Below are 24,432 nucleotides of genomic sequence, written 5' to 3' on the forward strand. Positions count from 1 at the left end.
ACATGGCAATTGGAAGAGGGCCAAGTGGTGGGGTAGGGAAAAGAGAGAAGGGGGTGTGATGGGGAAGGAGAGAAGCTAGGTGTTGGAAGAAGGGGAGAGAGAGAGAGAAAGAGAGAGAGAGGGAGGAGGTATAGGGGGGAGTGTAGGGGTACGTTGAGAGAAGAAAATTTAAATAAATAATATGATACAAAAATATATATAATATAATACAAATATATACATATATGATATTAAATTATATATATATTAAATCTATACTAATATATTATAGTGTAATGTTATATATATATATAAGTATAGATAAGAAACGCACAACAAGATGCATTTGTGGTCCTTGAGAGGGCTCTTTCTTTTGAACTTTGAAGAAGCCACCCTAATGTGTTTATAGATGTATGTTCTACTCATCGTTAGCCTCCCTGATATTGGCTAGGAAGCTGAGAAAATGGTACCAATGGCTACCCCTTTACACACCATCCTCATGAATCCCTCACCTTGAGAATTGAGAAGAAAATGTTTGTAGCCAAATAGGTACAAGACTCTCACAAATAGTTGTTGTCCGTGGCATATTTGATGCATGTCCTTGAAGAGGGGGGTTTTTGGGAGAGCATTGAGCATGGATGCCATCCAACCATGCAAGTGAAATCTAGGGTTTAAGCCTTTAAGGGTGGGGAAGCCTTATAAGGTGTTCGAGTCTCCCTAAGTAAGGGGTGCTCGACTCGTGTGTAAAGGCGCCGGGCGGAAATCAATTTGATTTGTCCGGGCTACAAAGGCCCGTGTGAATTGTCTGCGTGGGAAGGGGAAGCGCCACGAGCGTCCGTCCAATGCTCTGGGAGATTCCTGTGACACGTCATCTTAACATGTGATCTGGATATGTCAGCATTTCCTATCCGCTAAAAGATACTTTTACTGCTGACTTGTGCCAATAAGCTCCCCTAGACTGTAGTGGCGGCAACGAGCTCGATGTCCATGGCCCTCTATTCCAGCTCCCCGTCTGGGGTCGCAGCAGCGTGGCCTGGTCAGCCCCCTCCGTCTTCCCACTTTGAAGCAGAAGCGGCCTCTCAGAGATCCTCATCAATCTTCGCCATGGGGGGTCTCTCCTGCCTCTTCTCACCATCAAGTAGCCATGGAAAACCCCCTGTTTCTTCTGTCTCAGAAACCCTAGATTCTTCCTCCTGCTGCTCACCATCGCCATCCCCAGGTATTATAAGAAGTCGCTCCCACAGCGACCTCTGCTCTGTGCGAGACGCAGGGGAAAGAGGAAAGTTAAGAGAGTGCAGCCCCGTCTCTGTATTCCAAGGTCCTTCTTCGTACGGAAACAGCCCGTATAGATTTCCGACTATGGCGAAGGACATCTGTAGCAGCAGCAGCAGCCGCCTTCCTTTCTCTGAAGGTAATGCCGGAAACCCCAGAAGGAGAAAATCCATCTCTTATGAGCACAAACGGCCCCTCTCTAGGCACGAGGGTTTCGAAATCAGAAGAGAGCAAAGCTGGAGTAGCTTCACCTCCAGTGCTCTTGCTTCTGAGATTTCTGAAACCAGTGAGCTCTTGGACACATTTCCCTTTGAATATGAACGAATTGATTCAGAAGGAGAGCTTTCTGAATCTCCCAGACAAGATCTTGATGAGAAATGGGCCAGACCAAATTCTCTGGACAGTGACAGATTACTGTCTACCTGTACTCTAGAGAGCACAGTGTCTTTGTCCAATAATGAAATTCTTTCTGTTGCTCAAACAAAGCACTCGATTTTCCTCAATCCCGATGTTGTTAAGGCGTTTAGAGAGGCAGAAAGGGCACACACCGGTCAAGTAAGCTCCACATCCCATATCGATCAATCTTTTAAGATCTTGAATGTGTACTTATTGTTTCCAATCACTTGTCCATCACCCTTATATATACCAATCTTGAAGTTTTGCAGTATCGTGCATCAGGAGAGCCCTACTTGGTTCATTGCATGGAAACTGCCTTGATTCTGGCTGGAGCAGGGGCCAGCAAACATGTTGTTGCCGCTGGCTTGCTCCATGACACACTTGATGATTCTTCATGGGATGAGAATAACTTGAGGAATGTATTTGGGGATGATGTCGCAAGCCTTGTTGAGGGGGTGAGTATCGTCCTTGATATAAACTGCAAAATGGCTGTATATACTTATGCATTGAGAAGTATTAAACTTTGGTATAAATTGTAAAATTGTTCGAATATACTTATATGCTTAGAAGTATGTAAAACATGCCTTCACACACACATGCGTGTGTGTGTGTGTGCGCGCACACGCACACGCACACGCACACGCACACGCACACGCACACGCACATGCAGTGCACATATATACACACCCATCAGAATCGAGGACTGCTAGAGGGAAATCATGACGAGTGAAAGCGCCAAGCCACTCCGGGGGGCAGGATCCTGGAGGGGGGATGGCTGAGTTGAAGACGAGGGTAATGTGATCGTGGCCTTGGATCCTCGTGAGGCGTCTGTCTTGAGTCTTTGGGCGGAGCCTCCTGAAGCTGGCCCACTCTCCCAGTGAGTTACAAAGGAGGCCTCCAAAGAGGATCAGAGCATCCATGAAAGTATTGGCTGCAAGAAGAAAAAAAAACAAGCTGCTCCACTTTTCTTGTTGCAGAAGAAGGAATCCGCTTGATGCACAATAGCCAATGCTCTGATACCAATTAAAGGAGTGCAATGGAGAGCTATGGAGGCCTTGAAGGTAAACATAGCTATGGCATCTGATGAATAGAGAGAAGTAAGGGAGTGAGAGAAAGACAATGCTTCAAGAGAGATAAAATGCACGTGCCACGACTCAATGATGTGACTTGTGTTACTTCAATCAAGTACACTGCTTTAGGGAGAGAAAGACAGTGAGAGAAAGACAATGCTTAAGGAGAGCTAAATTGCATGACTCAATGATGTGACTTGTATTACTTCAATCAAGTACAATGCTTTTCTAGGCTTAGAGTATCTGATGTATGACAACATTGCTTAGGTCATTACAGGTATAATATCTAGATATTTTAGTGAACCTCTCTAAGAGTGGGTTCAGACACACGTAGACATGTAGTCCTTTTAGTGGTTGTTCACACACCTTTCTCCTTTTGTACTTGGATAAGGCTTTTTCTCCAACATGTGCATAATGGAATTGCCAAAAACTTAAAGCCTTTGAAGGTTCTGTCACTTTGTTTTGATGCTTCTTTTAAACACTGTCAAAGGCTGGAGATCAGAGAGAATTGTGGTTTTTCGTATACAGTTTGTTAAGCTGCAGCCAAGATGGATCAAAGAGATCCATGGTGTGTGTGTGTAGAGAGAGAGAGAGAGAGAGAGAGAGAGAGATGTGACAAAGCTGAAGAGAGATTGTTGCACGACACAATGATAGATTCTATTGATGTGGAAGAAGTGTTGCTCCCCCTTCAAAAGATAAGGCTTGCAGCCTTATCTTTTGACCCATACAAATATCACGCTCTTATAAGTGCATGCCACATGGCACACATACCTTATTCACTCATACGAGTGTTTTCACACACTAGTAGCACAATACCCCCCCCCCCCCCCCCCCCCCCCTTTTTTTTTCCCTGAAAGTCCACTTTTGAGGGGATGTAGGTCAGCTAGAAGCTACGCCACTCACACACAACCCTACGGTGTTAGGGCTCGAATCTACGACCTCTTGGATAGGGTGGGTCGTGATGAGGGTGCTAACCACAATAATGCTTTTAGGGGCTGTTCACACTCATATGGACATACAAACATGAGGTCACACACATGAGGTGGACACACACGAGTCTCCAAATTCCAACAAAGCTCCCTTCAGAATGAAGGTGGAGATGCTTGAGAAGACCTTCAGTAGTCATAATGAGTTGGCCATCAAACTATACCATGTACTCTACTATAGCAAGAAGAGGGCATGTTCTCTGCCTCAAAATTCAGAGGCTCAGGTATGTGTGAGGGCAAAAGGATGAAAGGACCAAATGTACGAGAGATCAGAGCAAAACGACACAGCAAGAAATGGGTGAGTGAGTGCATATATGATGGTGAGTGAAAATATGTACAAGCCCTTTGATGTGAGGAGACTTTGAGTAGAAGGCCGGTACAGAAGCAAAGATGATGTCGGAGTTGAAGCACGGTCAATGACGAAGGCTGAAGCAAAGGCACTCTGTGAGGTGGTTGGTGTCGAAGGCTCACTTCGGTGGATGTAGGGGCAGTTCGAGGTTGTAGTGGGTAGCGGAAGGTGAATTGATGATGATGTCGATGATGATGTAGACTATGGTGACAAAGGTGTTGCGGTACCTGAATGGTGATGAAGAGTAGAGAGAGCTGCCGTCCTGAGTGGTGATGGTGCAAGCTCTGGTGACAAGGGTGCTGCAATAACCGAGGGATGGAGAGGAGTAGAGAGGGATGCCGTCCCAAGTGGTGTGAGATGGTGAGTGGAGAGTGGGCTGCTATCCCAAGGTGAACTGTAGAAGAAAAACGATGATGAACTGCAGCAGAGAGTGGGCTGCTGTCCCCCAAGGTAAACTGTAGAAGAAAAACGATGAAGTAGTGTAGCAGAGAGTGGGCTGCTGTCCTAAGATATGTACTGATGATAAAACGCTGAGGTGCTGTACTATGTAGTAGAGAGGGCTGCTGTCCCATATAACTGAAGATAAAAATGCTGAGGTGCTGTAAGTAGCAGAGAGGGCTGCTGTTCCATGAGCTGAAGATAAAAACACTGACGTGCTGTGTGTAGCAGAGAGGGCTGTTTTCCCATGAACTGATATGAAACGCTGATGTGCTGGAGCTGATAGGCAAGATGATGAATCAGATGCAATGCAGTGTAGGTGCCGGTAGCAGTAGCTACAGCAGATCAAGTGGTACCTGATGTGATCGATGAAGTGGTATGAACTGGAGAATGAAGAGGCAATGCTATACATAGACAAGGGGTCTGCTGGTCGGCCAGGTCAGGGGCTGTTGGCCAGCAGCAAGATCCAGAAAACATGAAATAAAGCCTAATAAAATCTAGAAAACTCCCCTTTTTAGGGCTGAATAAATACCATTTTCACACACCCCCTCTTAGGCCAAAAAGGGGGCCATGAGAGAAGATGAGAAAAAATGAAGGATGGCAGGGTCCCATATTGACACTCTTGGTAGAAGGAATATATCCCCCTTTGGATGCAATGTCTGATAAGATTAGAGAGGGTGATTGTGAAGGCAAAGCTGGTGAAGATGAGTAGATGTACATGGGTTGATCATCTCTCAAAGTAAGATCTTGAATGGGGCTCTCCTCTGAGTAAGAAGTCCCATTCCCTGTGTGGTGCAATTCAGAATTTGGAGAATCAACTTTTGGTGAGAAAAATTGGTCCTCTGGGAGTACGGGTAGATGATCCATGCTGTGTGCTCTCGAGGTCTTCAATCCCTTTGCTCATGATAGCTTTGATACCATGCGAGGGCAAAAGGACGAAAGGATCAGATATATGAGAGAACAGAGCAAAACAACACAGCATGAAATGGGTGAGTGAGTGTATATATGATGGTGAGTGAAAATATGTACAAGAGTCCTTTGATGTGAGGAGACTGAGTAGAAGGCTGGTGCAGAAGCAATGACGATGTCGGAGCTGAAGCACGGTCGATGACGAAGGCTCACGTTGATGTGAAGCAAAGGCACTCCGTGAGGTGGTTGGTGTCAAAGGCTCGCGTTAGTGGATGCAGAGGCACTCCGAGGTGATAGTGGACAGCGGAAGGTGAAGTGGTGATGATGTTGATGATGATGCAGACTCTGGTGACAAGGGTGCTGCGGTACATGAATGGTGATGAAGAGCAGAGAGGGCTGCTGTCCCGAGTGGTGGTGGTGCAAGATCTGGTGACAAGGGTGTTGCAATACCAGAGGGATGGAGAGGAGTAGAGAGGGCTGTCGTCCCGAGTGGTGTGAGATGGTGAGCAGAGAGTGGGCTGCTGTCCCATGGTAAATTGTAGAAGAAAAAAGATGATGAACTATAGAAGAGTGGGCTGCTGTCTCAAGGTAATCTGTAGAAGAAAAACGATGAAGTACTGTAGCAGAGAGTGGGCTGCTGTCCCAAGATAGGTACTGATGAAAAAACGCTGAGGTGCTGTACTGTGTAGCAGAGAGGGCTGCTGTCCCATGAGCTGAAGATAAAAACGCTGATGTGCTGTGTAGCAGAAGGGCTGCTATCCCATGAACTGATATGAAATGCTGATGTGCTGGAGATGATAGGCGAGGATGATGGATCATATGCATTGTAGGCACTGGTAGTAGCAGCAGCAGCAGCAGCAGATCAAGTGGTACTTGATGTGATCAATGAAGTGGTACTAACTGTAGAATGAAGAGGCCATGCTATATATAGTCAAGGGGGCTGTTGGTTGGCTAGGCTAGGGGCTATCGGCCAGCTGCAAGACCCAAAAAACATGAAATAAAGCCTAATAAAATCCAAAAAATTCCCCTTTTTAGGGCTGGATAAATACCATTTTCACATAGTATGAGCATGGCTCATAGGCTCATATATGAGCATGGCTCAAGGGCTCACCAAAGTGTGGTCTTTGTGAAAAAATCAGAGGCTAAGGTTTGCTTTCAAGGAGAGAATGGCACCAACACCCATACTCTCATGTTGGGCTTGATATAGGAACTTGACCCACAAATGACAACCTACATCGACTCACCAAAACACTCCCCCTTGCTCTAAGCAAATTATAACAGGGAATGATGGGCGTTTTATAAGATTCAAGGCTTATTACAAAGATGGAACACGTATGAAAGTGTTGGAGTATGCACAGGTGGAAGTGTAGACAAAACAAGAGAGAGAAGAGGGAGCAAAGGAGAGAGAGCTTGTGGACAAGATCACCTTTTATAATAGCATGAAGCTTTACAATGGCAATAACCAGCAAGAGGTGTTGCACCCAAAGCCTCAAACAATGAACTCGGAACAAATCCTTTCCATAATCTCTGCTACACCAAAGATGACCATGTCGTGCCAGACTTTTAATGCTTGGAACTCCAACTCGTTCCCATGCATGAGAAAATGGAGCTGCTAGCAGCTCCCCCTCCCGCCCACAAGCCTCCTCTGGCTGGAAGCAAATGGGGGAAACTGCATGTATACTAGAGAAGTACACCATCATGGTCCTCCCGAGCCGGAAGCGCCCTGGGAGCCCTAGATGTGTTATTGGAAGTATCTGAGTCACTGCCCCGTGTCGTGTCTTTGTCCTTCTTTTGAGATGAAGACTTGCCCTTGGTCTTGTCCTTCTTCTTGGACAAACAATCCTTGGACAGATGTCCTCTCTTCCCACATGAGAAGCAACGACTCTGACGTTTCTTTTGAACTGAAGTAAGTGCTTGATGAGAACTGTTAAGAGACACCTTGATCTTACCTTGAGAATTGAGGACGGACTCTTCTTCCACAAGAAGGGACTTAAGGTCATCAAAATCTACTTGAGTGGTTGTGACTTGGCACCTCAAAGCTCGAGAAACCACATCATACTCTAGGGGAAGCTTGGTGAGGATAAGTGTAGCCAGTTGAGCAGAGGACAAAGCAACACCCATTGCTAGTAACTGGTCATGGATAACTTTGTCCTTCATGAGAAACAACTGCATAGAACTGCCAGCAAGAAATAACAGACCGTAGAGTTGTCCTTGCAAAGTAACTGCTCGCATTGACAAATCTGGAGCAAAGAGATCCTCCTACTTGGACCATACTTGATGAGTATTGGTAAGAGTTTGCACGGTCGGTGAGACCTCCTTTGTAGTGGTCCACACAAGCACTAAATGCGCCTTCGAATCACGATTCTCCTAGTCTTGTAATTCCGCAAGGAATTCATCCTCTTGATTGTGGGTCTGTCTCCTCGAGTTCTGAGGACGCTCGGGCTTCTTCTCACTGCCCTGAACAGTCTCCCATAAACCCTTATGGATGAACCAGATCTGGATATTCAGCTTCCAATGGGCTTAGTTGGTTCCATCCAACTTGTCATCCTTATTCGTAAGGGGGGGAGCCATATCCATAGCAACGAAGTACACAAATATCATCACTCCAAGACTCCTCTCGTGCACTTTTCCAAAACGAATCGAGGCACCAAGACCAATCAGCCTCCTCTCAAATCTGAGAGAGAAAGAGGTTGGACAGCAGCAAAACAGTCCACCAAAACTCACCGGAAACACCCAACTGGAGGGAGGGGAAGCTGGGGAAGAAGCAGAGATGTCGGGTCCGCTTGTCGGGATGCACCACACGTGAAAACACCTTCCACTGCAGTCCATGCTGTAAAAACAGCCTTCAAATCTCACACAACTATTGTAAATGCATGCAGAAGCAAAAAACGCAGCCAACAGAAGCTTGCAATTGATGCTTGGTAACCAAGCACAGGAGCAGGGCAGCCTGAAGAGGAAAACGCAGATGTGAGAAGCCTCCAAGAGAAAGAAAACGCAGCTATGATGAGAAAACACAGCCATTGTTTTGATCTCCAGAAAAACACAGCCACTGGTTTGATCTCCAGAAAAACGCAGCCACTGTTGTGAACTGCAAGAAACATAATAGAGGGAAGGATCGAAAAAACGCAATGTAGAAGGCAGCCAGGTACTTAAGCGACTGATACCATGTTGGAGTATGCACAGGTGGAAGTGTAGACAAAACAAGAGAGAGAAGAGGGAGCAAAGGAGAGAGAGCTTGTGGACAAGATCACCTTTTATAATAGCATGAAGCTTTACAATGGCAATAACCAGCAAGAGGTGTTGCACCCAAAGCCTCAAACAATGAACTCGGAACAAATCCTTTCCATAATCTCTGCTACACCAAAGATGACCATGTCGTGCCAGACTTTTAATGCTTGGAACTCCAACTCGTTCCCATGCATGAGAAAATGGAGCTGCTAGCAGCTCCCCCTCCCGCCCACAAGCCTCCTCTGGCTGGAAGCAAATGGGGGAAACTGCATGTATACTAGAGAAGTACACCATCATGGTCCTCCTGAGCCGGAAGCGCCCTGGGAGCCCTAGATGTGTTATTGGAAGTATCTGAGTCACTGCCCCGTGTCGTGTCTTTGTCCTTCTTTTGAGATGAAGACTTGCCCTTGGTCTTGTCCTTCTTCTTGGACAAACAATCCTTGGACAGATGTCCTCTCTTCCCACATGAGAAGCAACGACTCTGACGTTTCTTTTGAACTGAAGTAAGTGCTTGATGAGAACTGTTAAGAGACACCTTGATCTTACCTTGAGAATTGAGGACGGACTCTTCTTCCACAAGAAGGGACTTAAGGTCATCAAAATCTACTTGAGTGGTTGTGACTTGGCACCTCAAAGCTCGAGAAACCACATCATACTCTAGGGGAAGCTTGGTGAGGATAAGTGTAGCTAGTTGAGCAGAGGACAAAGCAACACCCATTGCTAGCAACTGGTCATGGATAACTTTGTCCTTCATGAGAAACAACTGCATAGAACTGCCAGCAAGAAATAACAGACCGTAGAGTTGTCCTTGCAAAGTAACTGCTTGCATTGACAAATCTGGAGCAAAGAGATCCTCCTACTTGGACCATACTTGATGAGTATTGGTAAGAGTTTGCACGGTCGGTGAGACCTCCTTTGTAGTGGTCCACACAAGCACTAAATGCGCCTTCGAATCACGATTCTCCTAGTCTTGTAATTCCGCAAGGAATTCATCCTCTTGATTGTGGGTCTGTCTCCTCGAGTTCTGAGGACGCTCGGGCTTCTTCTCACTGCCCTGAACAGTCTCCCATAAACCCTTATGGATGAACCAGATCTGGATATTCAGCTTCCAATGGGCTTAGTTGGTTCCATCCAACTTGTCATCCTTATTCGTAAGGGGGGGAGCCATATCCATAGCAACGAAGTACACAAATATCATCACTCCAAGACTCCTCTCGTGCCCTTTTCCAAAACGAATCGAGGCACCAAGACCAATCAGCCTCCTCTCAAATCTGAGAGAGAAAGAGGTTGGACAGCAGCAAAACAGTCCACCAAAACTCACCGGAAACACCCAACTGGAGGGAGGGGAAGCTGGGGAAGAAGCAGAGATGTCGGGTCCGCTTGTCGGGATGCACCACACGTGAAAACACCTTCCACTGCAGTCCATGCTGTAAAAACAGCCTTCAAATCTCACACAACTATTGTAAATGCATGCAGAAGCAAAAAACGCAGCCAACAGAAGCTTGCAATTGATGCTTGGTAACCAAGCACAGGAGCAGGGCAGCCTGAAGAGGAAAACGCAGATGTGAGAAGCCTCCAAGAGAAAGAAAACGCAGCTATGATGAGAAAACACAGCCATTGTTTTGATCTCCAGAAAAACACAGCCACTGGTTTGATCTCCAGAAAAATGCAGCCACTGTTGTGAACTGCAAGAAACATAGTAGAGGGAAGGATCGAAAAAACGCAATGTAGAAGGCAGCCAGGTACTTAAGCGACTGATACCATGTTGGAGTATGCACAGGCGGAAGTGTAGACAAAACAAGAGAGAGAAGAGGACGCAAAGGAGAGAGAGCTTGTGGACAAGATCATCTTTTATATTAGCATGAAGCTTTACAATGGCAATAGCCAGCAAGAGGTGTTGCACGAAGTGCTTGGAATGGATTATTTGAAGTGAATATGAGAGACCCCCTTTTATAGTGCAGTGAGGGAGCTGGTCGACTGGTCCACAACTTGCTAAAATAGGAGAAATAGATAAAATCCCATAAAATAGGAAAAACTTCATAACTCTGAGATGCACGATTTCTAAAAGAAAGACTGACACACATTTCGGGGAACCCATGCCTCACACATAATATGAATAGATAAATTTTTGGAAGCTTAAAAACTTTTTGGATGTATGTCGATGAAGAATGATCTCTTTCGGTGATGCTTCCATGCCAGCGCTCTGGGCGTGGCTCCAATTTGATGGAGGAGACCAATTTTGGAGAAAACCCCAAATATTTGTGACGTCATGAGCTGATTGCAAAAGCTTAAATTTGTCCAGTTTTGTTCCAATTTTTGAAAACCGCTGAAAGAAAGAGCATCATAGGTTGTAGGCCCAAAGCACAAACTGTAGAAGGCTGGAAACAGTTGGTTATTCCTGAAAATGAGCACGGGAGAAGCCCGTAGGTGCTTACAAGTATAAGAGATTGTTGCTACAGCCAATGACTTCCATCAGATATGCAAGAATGAGATGAAAAGTGAGGGGAAGGGTGAGAACCCTTATATATCCCTCCAAAGAGCTGGTCGGCCAGCTGTAGTAGGCCAACAGCTGTCGAGTAGGCATAAAATGCTATAAAATGGCTAAAAAAATGGTAGAAAAATCCCAAATAATATCTGCTAAATATGCCAATGCAGGTCTCATAAAATAACCAGTACAAGCATGAAAAGGTGTAAGTAGACCCTCTAGAGATGATATATATTCCAACAACTCCCAATTTTTTTTTGTATCCAAGAACTTTTATTTGACATTTTTCACGTGATTTTTGAAAAAACCCCTAATTTGTTGCTGATGTGGCAGCTCGCAGGTACAATTGATGTGGCAATGTATGGGTTGAGGTGCTGTCGACAAAGGTGAGTTTTGACAACGCATGGTGGGCGTTGAGCCGTTGGAAATGAAAGCGATGGGCGCATTGGTGTCTGTTGGATTATATCATCTCCAGAGAGTCTTCATCATCTTTTTCATGCTTGTATTGGCCATTTATGAGGCCCTGCATTGGCATATCTTAGTAGAGATTTTTTCAGCATTTTCCTACCATTTTTTGGTATTTTTAGGCATTTTATGTAGCATTTTATGCTACTGCCATGCTGTCCGCCTGCTACAACTGGCCGACCAGCATCCTGAGGGAGTATATAAGGGCTGGCTCCCTTTCCCTCAAATCATCTCATTTTTCAGCGTTTAATTGAGGTCATTAGCAGCTATTACTGCTTCTCACCATTGTACAGCACCTACGGGCTTCCCTCGTGCTCAGATTTCAGCAATAAACATCAGTTTCCAGCATTTACAGGTCTTGTACCTGGGCCTATATCTATGTTTTATATTTGCTTCACTTTCTTTCATGGTATCAAAGAAAAACGCTGACCTGTGTGATGAGCAGAAGAAAGCTGCTTTTTCTGTTTTGGAGCAGAGGCTTCGACAGTTTGCTGCGTTTTCTGCAGATTTCAGCATAGAAGGTGCTGCGTTTTCTTCCGGAAGCAGAGGCTTCCTCAAGAGTGCTGCGTTTTCTTCATTTGACACTTGGGACTGTTGTATTTCTGAATTTTCAACAAAGATTGGTGATTTTTTTGATTGCTGAAGCCCTCTTCTAGGTGTTGAGGACAGGGAACTACATCTTGGAGAGATCTTCTTTCTCTCCTTTTAGTTTCCCACCCTCCCTCCCTTTCTTCTTGCTGTGCACAGCCTGAGAGGAGGACTTGTTGATTTTTTTCAGCCCCTTTTTCTTCAGAGAAGGTTTCTTGTCAGAGGACATGGCTTCACGAGATTTCTCTACTGTTGCTCCTTCTTGTCAGAGGACATGGCTTCACGAGATTTCTCTACTGTTGCTCCTTCTCCTGTTGATTCACTAGCACCATCACAGCCTGGATTCCCTGCTCCCGCCGCTCCACAAGTGGTTCCTATTCCCAGTCTTTTCTCTCTGAGTTTCTCTCATCCAGGTCTTGCTCCCACCCCTACCCACATACCATCCTACAATCCTCCCCAAGTCAGTGACTCCATGATGTTGCTGGAAGGAGCCGGTGTGTGGATGGCTATCTCCACACCTCACTTGGTGGACCCTGCTTTGAGAAGCATATTGGATGCTCAGGCTCGTCTTGTCATCATCCATTGCATGACTCTATCTATACAGGCACAGTTTGTCTCCTCCCGGAGTAATGCTCATCAGATGTGGACAGAGATCCAGAGGAGGTATGGAAGAGTTTCGACAGTGAAGATTGCCAAATTGGAGTCAGATCTGCAGAAGCTTACCATCACTGAGTCAGATAACTTGATTGAGAAGATTGGAGAGTTTTCCCATATCAAGCTGCAACTTGAGGAGTACGGGAGCACCATCAACAATCCCATCCATAAACTTCTCGGTAAGTTGCCTGCTTCCTTTGATTCTTTCAGGGGTAATATTTATTTCCGTGATCCTCTCACCCCTTTGGAGGAAGTTGTGAGTTATCTCCACGACAAGTGCATGCTTCGCAGAAAAGGCAAGTCGGAGTTTGCTTTTGTTGCCTCTGACAAGGGCAAAGGCAAAGGCGGAAAAGGGAACTCCAACAATAACAGCAACAACAACAAAAACAAAGGCAAAGGCAAGGGTAAACAGGATTCTAAGGAATCCAAAGACAAAAGCAATGAATGTGATTATTGTGGCAGGACAGGTCATACTGAGGCTCACAGCTTTGCTCATTGTGATGATTCTCGAGCAACAAAAGCCAAGTATAAAGCCCAGGATGCTTCTAAAGCATCTGACAAGGACAACACCAAAGATAAAGGCAAAGTTTCAGAGGAGGGATATGCCAAAGTTGCATACATGGCAGTCACAGATTCATCCACTTCTTCAAAGGATTCATTCCTTGTGTTCACAGATATGACTTCTCCTGAAGAGGTTAGTGTCACACCTGAAGTGGTGGAATGGGTTGGTGATAGTGGTGCTTCTGCCCACATGACCAATCAGGCCCATATCTTGGAGGACTACTAGACTATCTCTTCTTCAGTTCGTATCAGCGACAACTCTTCGCTTCCTGTCACCGGTGTTGGTAATGTTTCTTTGGGTTGCTTTGCCAACCTTACATGATGTTCTGCATGTACCACGAATTTTCAAAAATTTGTTTTCAATATACAAAGCTTCTCAGAAGGGACTTGGTGTGTACTTTGATGATGAGGTCATTGAAGTAATCGACAGGAAGACTCTCGGTTGTTGCCAATGGAGTCCATGATGGGGGTCGTTACAAGACCACCAATTTTTCTTCCCAGTTCCCTCACACTGATACCCATATCCATATTCATCAGCTTTTCTCACCCGTGTTGGCTTTGGTTTCTGAGGTAGATACTTCTTTGTGGCATTCTCGCTTCGGTTATGTACCCATTGCTGCCTTACAGAAGTTCCATTCTAAGCAGGTTGTCAGCGGACTACCTCAGCTCAGGTCTCTCTCTCACATCTGCTCATCCTGCATGATGGGCAAGCATCATCGAGATGCATTTCCAGAGGAGGCCACTCATCAAGCAACCCGAAGACTGGAGCTTATACATGCAGATCTTGCAGGACCTATGGAGGTTGAGTCTCTTGGCGGGGCTCGATATTTTCTTCTTCTTGTGGATGATTTCACTCGCAAAGTCTGGGTATATTTTCTGGCTCGCAAGTCAGATGCTTTTGCTAGTTTTAGGACTTGGATCGCGATGGTGGAAAATCAGTCTGGGGGTAGAGTTTCATTCCTTCGGACTGATAATGGTGGCGATTTTGTACCATTTGATGACTTCCTTGCTTCGAAGGGCATTCACCGATAGACTACAGTTCCTTACACTCCTCAGCAGAATGGAGTTGTGGAATGAAAGAACCGGACCGTCAAAGAGATGGTTCGTGCTTTGTTGCATCATGCAGGTCTCCCTCCTGCTTTCTAGGGTGAAGTTGTGGCTACCTCAGTTTATCTCTTTAACCGCTCTCTCACAAAAGTGGTTGAGGGGATGACTCTAGAGGAGGCCTTTACAGGACACAAGCCTTTTGTATCGCATCTTCGTGTTTTCGGCTGTGTTGCTTATGTGCATGTCCCATATAAGAAAAGGACCACTCTCGCCCCGAAGTCAAAGAGAATGACCTTCACAGGCTACAGTCTGAGATCCAAAGCGTACCGCTTCTGGGATCCGGAGGTTGATGACATCATCATTTCCCGTGATGCTCGATTTGATGAGAGCTTGTTTGGCATTGATTCCTCTCCACCTAATGCATTTTCCGACTTTCTGGATGATCCATTCCTGACAGATGCTAGTGATCTTTTACCTCTTCCACGTCCAGTTTTTCCTCCTCCTCCCCTTGCTGCAACCTCGGTGCTAGCTGCTCCTTTACAGTCACCCGTTCCCGTTGCATCAGCTTCTGCAGCTCCCAGTCCCTCTATGAGTCCTGCTTTGACTCCGGGATTACCCTCACCAGTGCTTACCTCATCACCACTTCCAGTAGCATCGAATGAGTCCTCTACTGTGGTTGGATCTTCTTCTTCACGCTTTGAGACGAAGGCTGGCCTACCTCAGTGGATTCAGCAACTCTTTAGAGATTCTGGTCTCACTGATGCATCGGATGAGTCCTCTACTGTGGTTGGATCTTCTTCTTCACGCTTTGAGAGGAAGGCTGGCCTACCTCGGTGGGTTCAGCAACTCTTTAGAGATTCTGGTCTCACCGATGCACGGCTCCATAACTAGATCTCTACCACCACCCCTGGCCCTCGCCGTTCATCTCGGGCTTCCACATCTCATCGCATAGTGAATTATGCTCTCACGAGTTCTCTCCAGGAGATTGATGAGCCTGAGAGTCCAGAGGAGGCTCTTTCACAGCCGCAGTGGCGGCAAGCCATGGAAGCAGAGATGGCCTCTATTGAGAGGAATAACACTTGGTCTTTGGTACCATGGCCTTTACATCGTCGTGTTATTGGTGTGAAATGGATTTTCAAAGTCAAGTTTCATGCAGATGGTACTTTGGACAAATACAAAGCCCGCCTTGTTGCACGAGGATATGCTCAGAAGGCCGGTGAAGACTTTGATGAGACATTTGTTCCTACCGCCGGGTATACCACCATCAGGATTGTTTTGGCTCTGGCTGCACACTTCAGGTTGCCCGTGTTCTAGATGGATGTCAAATCCGCTTTTCCGAATGGAGATTTAGAGGAGGAAGTTTATGTTGAGCAGCCTCCTGGTTTTGTGATTCAGGGACAGGACACCCATGTTTATCTTCTGCAGAAGGCTCTTTATGGTCTCAAACAGGCACCTCGTGCCTGGTATTAGAAGATTGATGCCTTCTTGTTATCTCTTGGCTTTGAGAGGGCATATGCTGACAGCAATCTCTATGTGATTCTTTCTGATGGAGATATTTGTGTCATTGTTTTGTATGTTGATGACCTCATTCTTTCTGGCTCAAATATAGGGTTGGTCACTTAGGTTCAGTCCAAGCTTTCAGAGACATTTGAGATGACTGAGCCTTCTACATTATTTTCTTGGGTTGGAGGTTTAGCAGAAAGATGACTGTATCTTCATTTCTCAGCAGAAGTATGTGAGGAAGCTGCTCACACTTTATGGGTTGTCAGATTGTACACCTCTCTCTTGTCCCATGGATCCCAATGCCAAGTTAGCCAAGTAGGATGATACACCCTTGGTGGATTCCAAAGAGTACCAGCAGATTGTTGGCTCATTGCTTTACCTTGCCAACACTCGTCCAGACATCTTCTATGCTATGAGTGTCCTCAGCCAGTTCTCATCAGCCGCTCGAAGGTCTCATTGGCGGGCAGCTTTGAGAGTTCTTCGTTATCTTCGAGGTGCTTCAGATTATGGCATCACCTACTCTTGTGGTGCTGATTTGGTTGGCTTCACAGATTTTTAGATTGGGTAGGCTGTATTGATACTCGGAGGTCTACATCTGGATATTGCTTCATGCTTGGTTCTGGATTGGTTTCTTGGAAGTCTCAAAAGCAGAGGACTGTTTCTGCTTCTTCCACCAAGGGCTGAGTATAAATTCTACCTTCTCTCCTCCACTGAGGCACTTTGTATTCACCAGATTTTGGAGCATTTGTGCTGTGCCGACACTTCCCAAGTTACTATTTTCTCGGATTCTCAGAGTGCTATTGCTCTAGCACAGAATCCTGTGATACGGGGACAATCCAAGCATATTGAAGTGCATTATCATTTTGTACGCGACTGGATCGAAATGGGCCTTCTTCAACTGTCCTACTGTTATACCAAGGATAATGTGGTTGATCTCTTCACCAAACCACTTTCGAGAGCTACTATGGAGGTGTTATTTCAGCGTGCTGGTATTGGACCGCCCCTTTTGCGCTGAAGAGGAGGTGTTGGATTATATCATCTCCAAAGGGTCTACATTATCTTTTTCATGCTTGTATTGTCCATTTATGAGGCCCTGCATTGCCATATCTTGGCAGAGATTATTCAGCATTTTTCTACCATTTTTTTTGGTATTTTTAGGCATTTAATGTAGCATTTTGTGCTACTGCCATGCTGTTGGCCTGCTATAGCTAGCCGACCAGCATCCTGAGGGAGTATATAAGGGCTGGCTCCCTTTCCCTCAATTCATCTCATTTTTTAGCATTTAGTTGAGGTCATTAGCAGCTGCTATTGCTTCTCACCATTGTACTGCTATAGCTGACCGACCAGCATCCTGAGGGAGTATACAAGGGTTGGCTTCCTTTCCCTCAATTCATCTCATTTTTCAGCATTCAGTTGATGTCATTAGCAGTTGCTACTGCGTCTCACCATTGTACAGCACCTACGGGCTTCCCTCGTGCTCAGATTTCAGCAATAAACATCAGTTTCCAGCAGTTACAGGTCTTGTACCTGGGCCTACATTTGTGTTTTTGCTTCATATTCTTTTAGTGTCGGGTGCAAGACACTACAGGTGGGTGGTAGGTTAGGCAAATGATGTGGTTGTAGATGAGTTAGCGCACAGGCAGCAACTGGGTGGCAGCAGTGCTGGTTGGTGGTAGTTGCAAAGGTGGTGCGCACGTGGTTTTTACTCAACTGGTGGCGCTAAGAATCTAGACATAAGGGTTTGCACAAGATGGCAGAACAAGGCTCTGATACCAATTTTAGGTTTATATGGTTTACACAGGCTTGCTAAGCCGCAGCTAAGATGGATCAAAGAGATCCATGGTGTGTGTATGTAGAGAGAGAAAGAAAGTAAGAAAGAAAATTGTATTAAATGTCTAGAAAAGGCCAAATTGGCCTATAAGACCAAAGTGTTACAATGTTGCCATGATACATCCGAGGTAGTACAAAAATGAAATGAATGCCAAGAGGCCATCTATGTCCACCAAGTAGTCTCGAGGACATAGGTGGCCTCTTGGTGCTGTTGTAGGATGTCGTGGATCTAGATGTGAAGACCAGATATTTGCCGCCGTGGGAGTCGGGGAGGGGAGAGAGAGATGTGTGACAAAGCTCAAGAGAGATTATTGCACGACTCAATGATAGATTATATTGATGTGGAAGAAGTGTTGATCACTCACCAAGTACAATGCTTTTGTAGGTTTGTAGCCTTGTGTCGTGTGCAAGACATGCGCATGGTCATTCCCAAGGCTATTTCCTATAGGGCAAGGGCTTTGTCCAGGGGACTTGGTCGACAGCAAGTTGGCTAGCCCACAAGTGTCTTCAAGGCCTATAAATAGGGCTCTTTGACATTCATTCACTCCTCTAGGGAGTAGAATCATTAGATTAGGACTCTATGAGTCAAGAACCTTTTGATGATGGTGGTAGCCTATATCTGTCTAAGACATGTACACTCTTTTTGTACTGTATGAATATACTGAAACTCAGCTATCTCTCTCTCTTCTCCTCATCTCTTGCTTGCATTTTGCATCAGGTTGTTCGAGGAAAGGTCTTAGGGCTGAAAGAAGATTCCCAAAGCTTCCACATGTGACATTGGTATTAGAGCTTCAGGCTGGTTCTGAGATATTGTTGTCGCCCATGTCCCACCCACCCTTATTGCATCGCGCATGGATGAAACCATTGCCCTGTGCCTTGAGATTTTTGTGGTGTGGGGACCAGGCAACATTGTTTTAGCATCAAGCTCAGCAAGGCTAAACACTGCTGGTGTCCCAGATGACGGTGCACAGTCCAAGGAGAGTAACACAAGACATGGAAGAAGTTTCCAGGAGGTTGGTCGGTGGTGTTCCACAAGACCCAAGGGGAATGGCAGTCCTGTGAGTCGGATGCCACTTGGGGCATACCATGAAAGGCTTTTAGGCAACGGTTCCAAGGGAGGATGATCCTTCAAGGGGTGGAGTGAGAGTTCCAGACTCAATAGTAAGGATCAAAAGAGTGTTCAAGGGTAGGGCACAACAGGCTAGGGGACAAGACGGAATAGATGCATAGATTGTCATCAGATGTGGAGTTGGATTTAAAGACCAAGCAGGGCTGTTAGTGAAAAGGTTGCTAGGAAGTGAAGGATGACACGTTTGGGAGTCTAGGAAGAGACAAAGGATGATGGCAGTTATCCAACAATAGAAGTTGGAATCCTTTCATCAAGTTTAGTAGACGGGGATGTCATGTTCAAGACATTGCATGCGCATTCCCAAGGCTATTTCCTGAAGGGCAGCAGATAAAAAACGAGTTTTGGACTAGATTCTGGAGCTACAAGCATAGTCACATGGGACGCGAAATGGGGACGGAAAAGATTGAGAATGGCCATTCCCTGTGACTATAGAGTGACGTGGGACGGGAATGGGAACGGGAAGATGTTGCCATCCCCAACATTCTGAGTCTAAAAATGCCCATTCCCTGTGTGACTATGGCTACAACAGCTAGGCGTGGGCAGGAAGACTGTGAGAATACCCAGGAGGTTGTTGGCCGGTTTTCATGAAGAGACATCTGTGTCGGTTGCAACAAATTGAGAGCTTTGTCCAGGGGACTTGGCGGACAGCAGGTTGGCGAGCCCACAAGTGTCTTCAAGGCCTATAAATAGGCTTGGCTAGGCTCCTTGACATTCATTCACTCCTCTAGGGAGTAGAATCATTAGATTAGGACTCTGAGTCAAGAACCTTTTGTTGACGGCAACCTATGGCTTGCCAAGACATGTACACCCTTTATGTCCTATATGAATATACTGAAACTCAGCTATCTCTCTCTCTCTCTTCTCTCCATCTCCTGCTTGCGTTTTGCATCAGGTTGTTCTAGGAAAGGTGTTTAGGCCTGAAAGAAGATTCCTAGAGCTTCTGCATGTGACATTGGTATTAGACTTCAGGCTGATTCTGACTCGTGAGATATTGTTGCTGCCCATGCCCCACCCACGAGCTTCAGCTTGGTTCTGAGATATTGTTGCTGCCCATGTCCCACCCACCCTCACTGCATTGTGCATGGATGAAACCATCGCCCGTGTCTTGAGCTTTTGGTGGTGCGGGGACCAGGCAACATTGTGTCAACATCAAGCTCAACAAGGCTAAACACTGATGGTGTCCCAGATGAAGGTGCACAGTCCAAGGAGAGTAACACAAGACATGGTAGAAGTTCCCAGGAGGTTGGTTGGTGGTGTTCCACAAGACCCAAGGGGAATGGCTGTCCTGTGAGTTGGATACCACTTGGGGCATACTAGGAAAGGCTTTCAGGCGACGGTTCCAAGGGAGGATGATCCTCCAAGGGGTGGAGTGAGAGTGCCATTGTCGATACTTAGGAACAAAAGACCACGGAAAGTGTTCAGGGGTAGGGCACAAAGGGCTAGGGGACAAGATGGAACAGATGCATAGATCTTCATCAGATTTGGAGTTGGATTTGAAGACCGAGCAGGGTTGTTAGTGAAAAGGTTTCCAAGAAGGGAAGGATGACAGGTTTGGGAGTCTAGGAAGAGACAAAGGGATGATGACAGTCGTCCAAGAATAGAAGTTGGAATCCCGTCATCAAGTTTAGTAGAGGGGGATGTCATGTGCAAGACGTGCATGCTCATTCCCAGGGCTATTTCCTGAAGGGCAGCAGATAATGAACCAGTTTTGGAACCAGATTCTGGAGCTACAGCAGCTAGGCATGATCAAGAAGACTGGGAATACCTAGGAGGCTATCGGCCAGTTTTCATGAAGAGACATCTGTGTCGGCTGCAGCAAATTGGGGCTTTGTCCAAGGGACCTGGCTGACCGCAAGTTGGCCAGCCCACAAGGCCTATGAATAGGCTTGGCTAGGCTCCTGGACATTCATTCACTCCTCTAGGGAGTAGAATCATTAGATTAGGACTCTATGAGTCAATAACCTTTTGATGATGGCAGATTCCCACAGCTTCCGCATGTGACACCGTATTTTTTGACCCATACAAATATCACACACTTATAAGTGTATGCCACATGGCACACTTACCTTATCCACTCAAAAGAGTGCGTTCACTCACTAATAGCACAATAGCCCTTTTAGGGGCTGTTCAAACACACACACACGTGCACACACACACACACACACACACACACACACATATGGACACACAAAGTGGGGTTCACACACGAGGTGGACGCACACAAAGCTTGGAATCCCAACATTTCTCATGTGTGAATATTGAAGTAGAAACTGGAAATGACGAAGGGAGTTGTAGCCAAGTGGTTAGGTGCACTTACTCAAGACCGAGAGGTCCTAGGTTCAAGTCCCCCCCCCGCACCCCCCCCCCCCCCCCCCCCCCCTTGCTGCGGCCCAGCTGGCTGGGTGGCATTCCACGTCATGGCATGAACACCCATGGAGAATTGCCTTCGGGAGGGTCTCACCTTCCAACGGGCACACATGATGCACCTATGGGCAGAGGGAAAAATTTACAACTAGAAGGATCAACCACCTGGGGAAAAAAATAGAAACTAGAAATGTTTTTTTTTTTTCAGGACTTGAGAATTTGTGTAATAATGGATGTAGTGAGCCTTTGTTTTGTGTAGTAACCTTATGCATTGATTGATATCTATATGCATGAAGTTCTTTTAGCAGATAACTTGTGGAAGTGTTAGGCAGTTTTGCTGTAGATTTTACAGGATTTTCAAGCATTGGCATTTTTTTCAGGTTTCTAGGTTGAGTGAGCTTAGTCAGCTTGCTCGAGACAACAACACTGCTACTAACTTACTTGAAGCAGATCGCTTACGAACAATGTTGCTTGCAATGGTTGATGTTCGTGTGGTGTTCATTAAGCTTGCTGATAGACTTCACAACATGAGGACGTTGGGAGCGTTACCTGCAGCTAAACAACGGGGAATTGCAAGTGAGACTTTGGAGATATTTGCTCCACTTGCAAGTAGGCTGGGTATATGGAGTTGGAAGGCAGAAATGGAGGACCTTTGTTTTATGTATTTGAAGCCTAAAGAGCACCAGAAACTTGTTGATGAGCTTTCAAAAAGCTCCAGGGAGATCTATGTGATGTCTGCCCTGCAGAAGCTAGATATGGCTCTGCGCAAGGCAGAAGTCCCCTTCCACGATCTTTGTGGCCGTACGAAAAACCTCTACAGCATCTATTCAAAGATGTCAAGGTAACTTATTTTTGGCCTAAATCTTGCTTAATCTCTTGAAAAGATGGATTAGGGGTTTAGATTGATTCTCTTGAACCATTTTCAGGAAAGGTAGATCATTGAAGGAAATCTGTGATGTACGTGGGCTCAGGCTTATTGTCAGAGATGTTAGCAGCTGTTTTACTGCGCTTGATCTCATCCATGAACTATGGCCTTGCATACCCGGAAAACAGAAAGACTATATTAATCACGCCAAGCATAATGGGTATCTACTTTTGTAGTGCAAAAGTTTGTGTAGTGGCAGCGTTCTTTGATCTAGCTGTAGTCGATTTGTTTATTTATTGAATCGTATGATATGTCTGGATGCATGTTTGTACAACATTATGTCAGGTATCAATCATTACACACAGCTGTCATGGGTGAGGATGGCTTTCCATTGGAGGTGCAAATTAGGACAATGGAAATGCACCACAATGCAGAGTTTGGCATGGCAGCACATTGGAGGTATAAAGAAGGAGACTCCAAATACTCTTCATATGTTTCACAGAGAGTGGAGTGGGCAAGATGGGTTCTTACTTGGCATAGTGAAGTGGTGGACTCAAAGTTGAGGGTGTCCCCCTTGGAGCTGGATTTAAGACCCCCTTGTCCTTTCCCCTTTCATGCAGAAGATTGTGCTCATTCTACCGGATTGCCTGAGCACGAGGAAGAATCACTCTATGTTATTCTTTTGGAGGATGAGAAAGTAAGCTATATACCATCAAGGTTGATGTGTTACTTTATGTGATACATCTTTTTTTGCTTTTTTATGTGGCCCTGACAACTTCTTGCCAATGTTGGACAGATGATTGTACAGGAGTTGCCCTTTATCTCAACAGCTCGTGATCTACTTACGAGAGTGAGGCCGAAGGATTTAGCAAATGATAATAGTCTTAACTCCTGGAAGGAGACAAGACTAATGATAAATCACAAGGTCGTCGATGATCTTGATCAAAAGCTCGTTATGGGAGACATGGTGGAGCTGATGCCCTTCGTAAAGGAAGATTCTCTGGATAAATGTCGGGACAGAATCAGACGCATGTATGGAGACACTGCAAGTGTCAGAGATGAAATACAAAAGAGCTTTGAAGCTGTAACGAGTGTCTGAAATTAGCATATTTGCCCTTTAATCAAGGAATCAATACTTTCATAAAGAAGCATCATGGATTGCCATAATGGTAGTGTAATATTATGTACATACACAATTGAAGGGGCAAGAGAAGGTGTGTAGGGCTTGTAAACTTTTGACTTCAAGGGCATCATGTGTAATCCCCTTGATTACTTCAAGGGAATGATGTGATAACTTCAATCTATCAAGTTTTCTTCTATGGAGAATTTTGCGTGTTAAACAGTCGGGGATCAAAGAGGTGAGATCAAAGTGTAATATGGCCACATGTAATCTTGGTTGTGATTGGATGAGAAGATACGATGATTGGGCTTAAAGAGGAGCTAGCCTCTGTAAAATTGCACTTTGCTGAATGAAAATTATTCTACTTTTTTAATCTATTTGTTTTCAAGATATGGTCCTTGTTCACTCAACGGACATAGATCAAAGCTCGACTATGGTAAAGTTTCAAATGATGATACTTGAGCTAGACAAGAGACTTGTGGATTACCCCATTAAACCGTATAGATAAGAAGAGCATTTTGTGATGATGAGTCTAATGTGTTCCTCCACACCACAAAACCTGTCCAGTAGCACAGCTTAGGTTGCTTTAGACACTTCATGGTAAGCAAAGTATATATCAGTACTAGTCCTTGAAAGCTTAAGCTTCACCAATGTCTGAAAGCAATAACTTGGTGACTTTCATGAGACGAATCCTCCGAGTTGCTGAGATGACCCTTTTGCTGCACAAAATTATGGCATCTAGGGTTACATCTAAGACTTGGAAATCAGTGTTTACCACTCTCTCATACATCTGCAACGTTCTCATATGGTGGTTGGTACTGCTAGGGCAAGTATGAGACCTGGGTGCCAGCTTTCCGTAACCACAGAGTTACATCTTTAGAGAGTCTTGGGCAATGGGGCAGCTCCAAAATAAGTGCTAATTTGTTTCCTTCTCAATTCTGCATAAGGGGCAATAGGGAGATCCGTGTTTGTCCACCTTGTCTCGTGGAAATTTTTTGGGTCCTAAGGGGAACCTCCCATTGACCTACCACATTCCCAGTGCAATGAATGGAATCTAGGGTTGAACCTAATGAAAGATATGTAAACCATGACATAAAATGGCAACTCAAAATATCGATCGTCGAGCCATGAAGTCAATGCATAAGCGACCTAGGATTTGAGATGGTAACATAGTGACATCAACGATGATGATGG

General features: G+C 45.5%; 1 protein-coding gene across 1 annotated transcript; it reads left to right on the top strand.

Moving 5' to 3' along the window:
- The first annotated feature begins 964 nt into the window (after nt 1-964).
- Nucleotides 965-23,444, top strand: LOC147629355 (putative GTP diphosphokinase RSH2, chloroplastic). The gene is made up of 6 exons (XM_086812592.1): nt 965-1,806; nt 1,917-2,102; nt 21,634-22,094; nt 22,180-22,338; nt 22,464-22,815; nt 22,915-23,444. Exons 1-6 carry the CDS (start codon nt 967-969, stop codon nt 23,215-23,217), a joined length of 2,301 nt encoding a protein of 766 aa, XP_086668718.1. The 5' UTR covers nt 965-966; the 3' UTR covers nt 23,218-23,444.
- Nucleotides 23,445-24,432: the final 988 nt, after the last annotated feature.

This window comes from Cibotium barometz, chromosome 18 (genome assembly GCF_041138505.1).
Source record: "Cibotium barometz isolate CiBa-2024 chromosome 18, ASM4113850v1, whole genome shotgun sequence".
Taxonomy (NCBI): domain Eukaryota; kingdom Viridiplantae; phylum Streptophyta; class Polypodiopsida; order Cyatheales; family Cibotiaceae; genus Cibotium; species Cibotium barometz.

Bases quoted from the DNA above. Each gene is read 5' to 3' on its own strand.
- LOC147629355 (XM_086812592.1), top strand. From the start codon at position 967: ATGGCCCTCTATTCCAGCTCCCCGTCTGGGGTCGCAGCAGCGTGGCCT. The intron at 1,807-1,916 runs GTAAGCTCCACA...GAAGTTTTGCAG, and splicing joins AAAGGGCACACACCGGTCAA to TATCGTGCATCAGGAGAGCC. The intron at 22,339-22,463 runs GTATCTACTTTT...ACATTATGTCAG, and splicing joins AATCACGCCAAGCATAATGG to GTATCAATCATTACACACAG.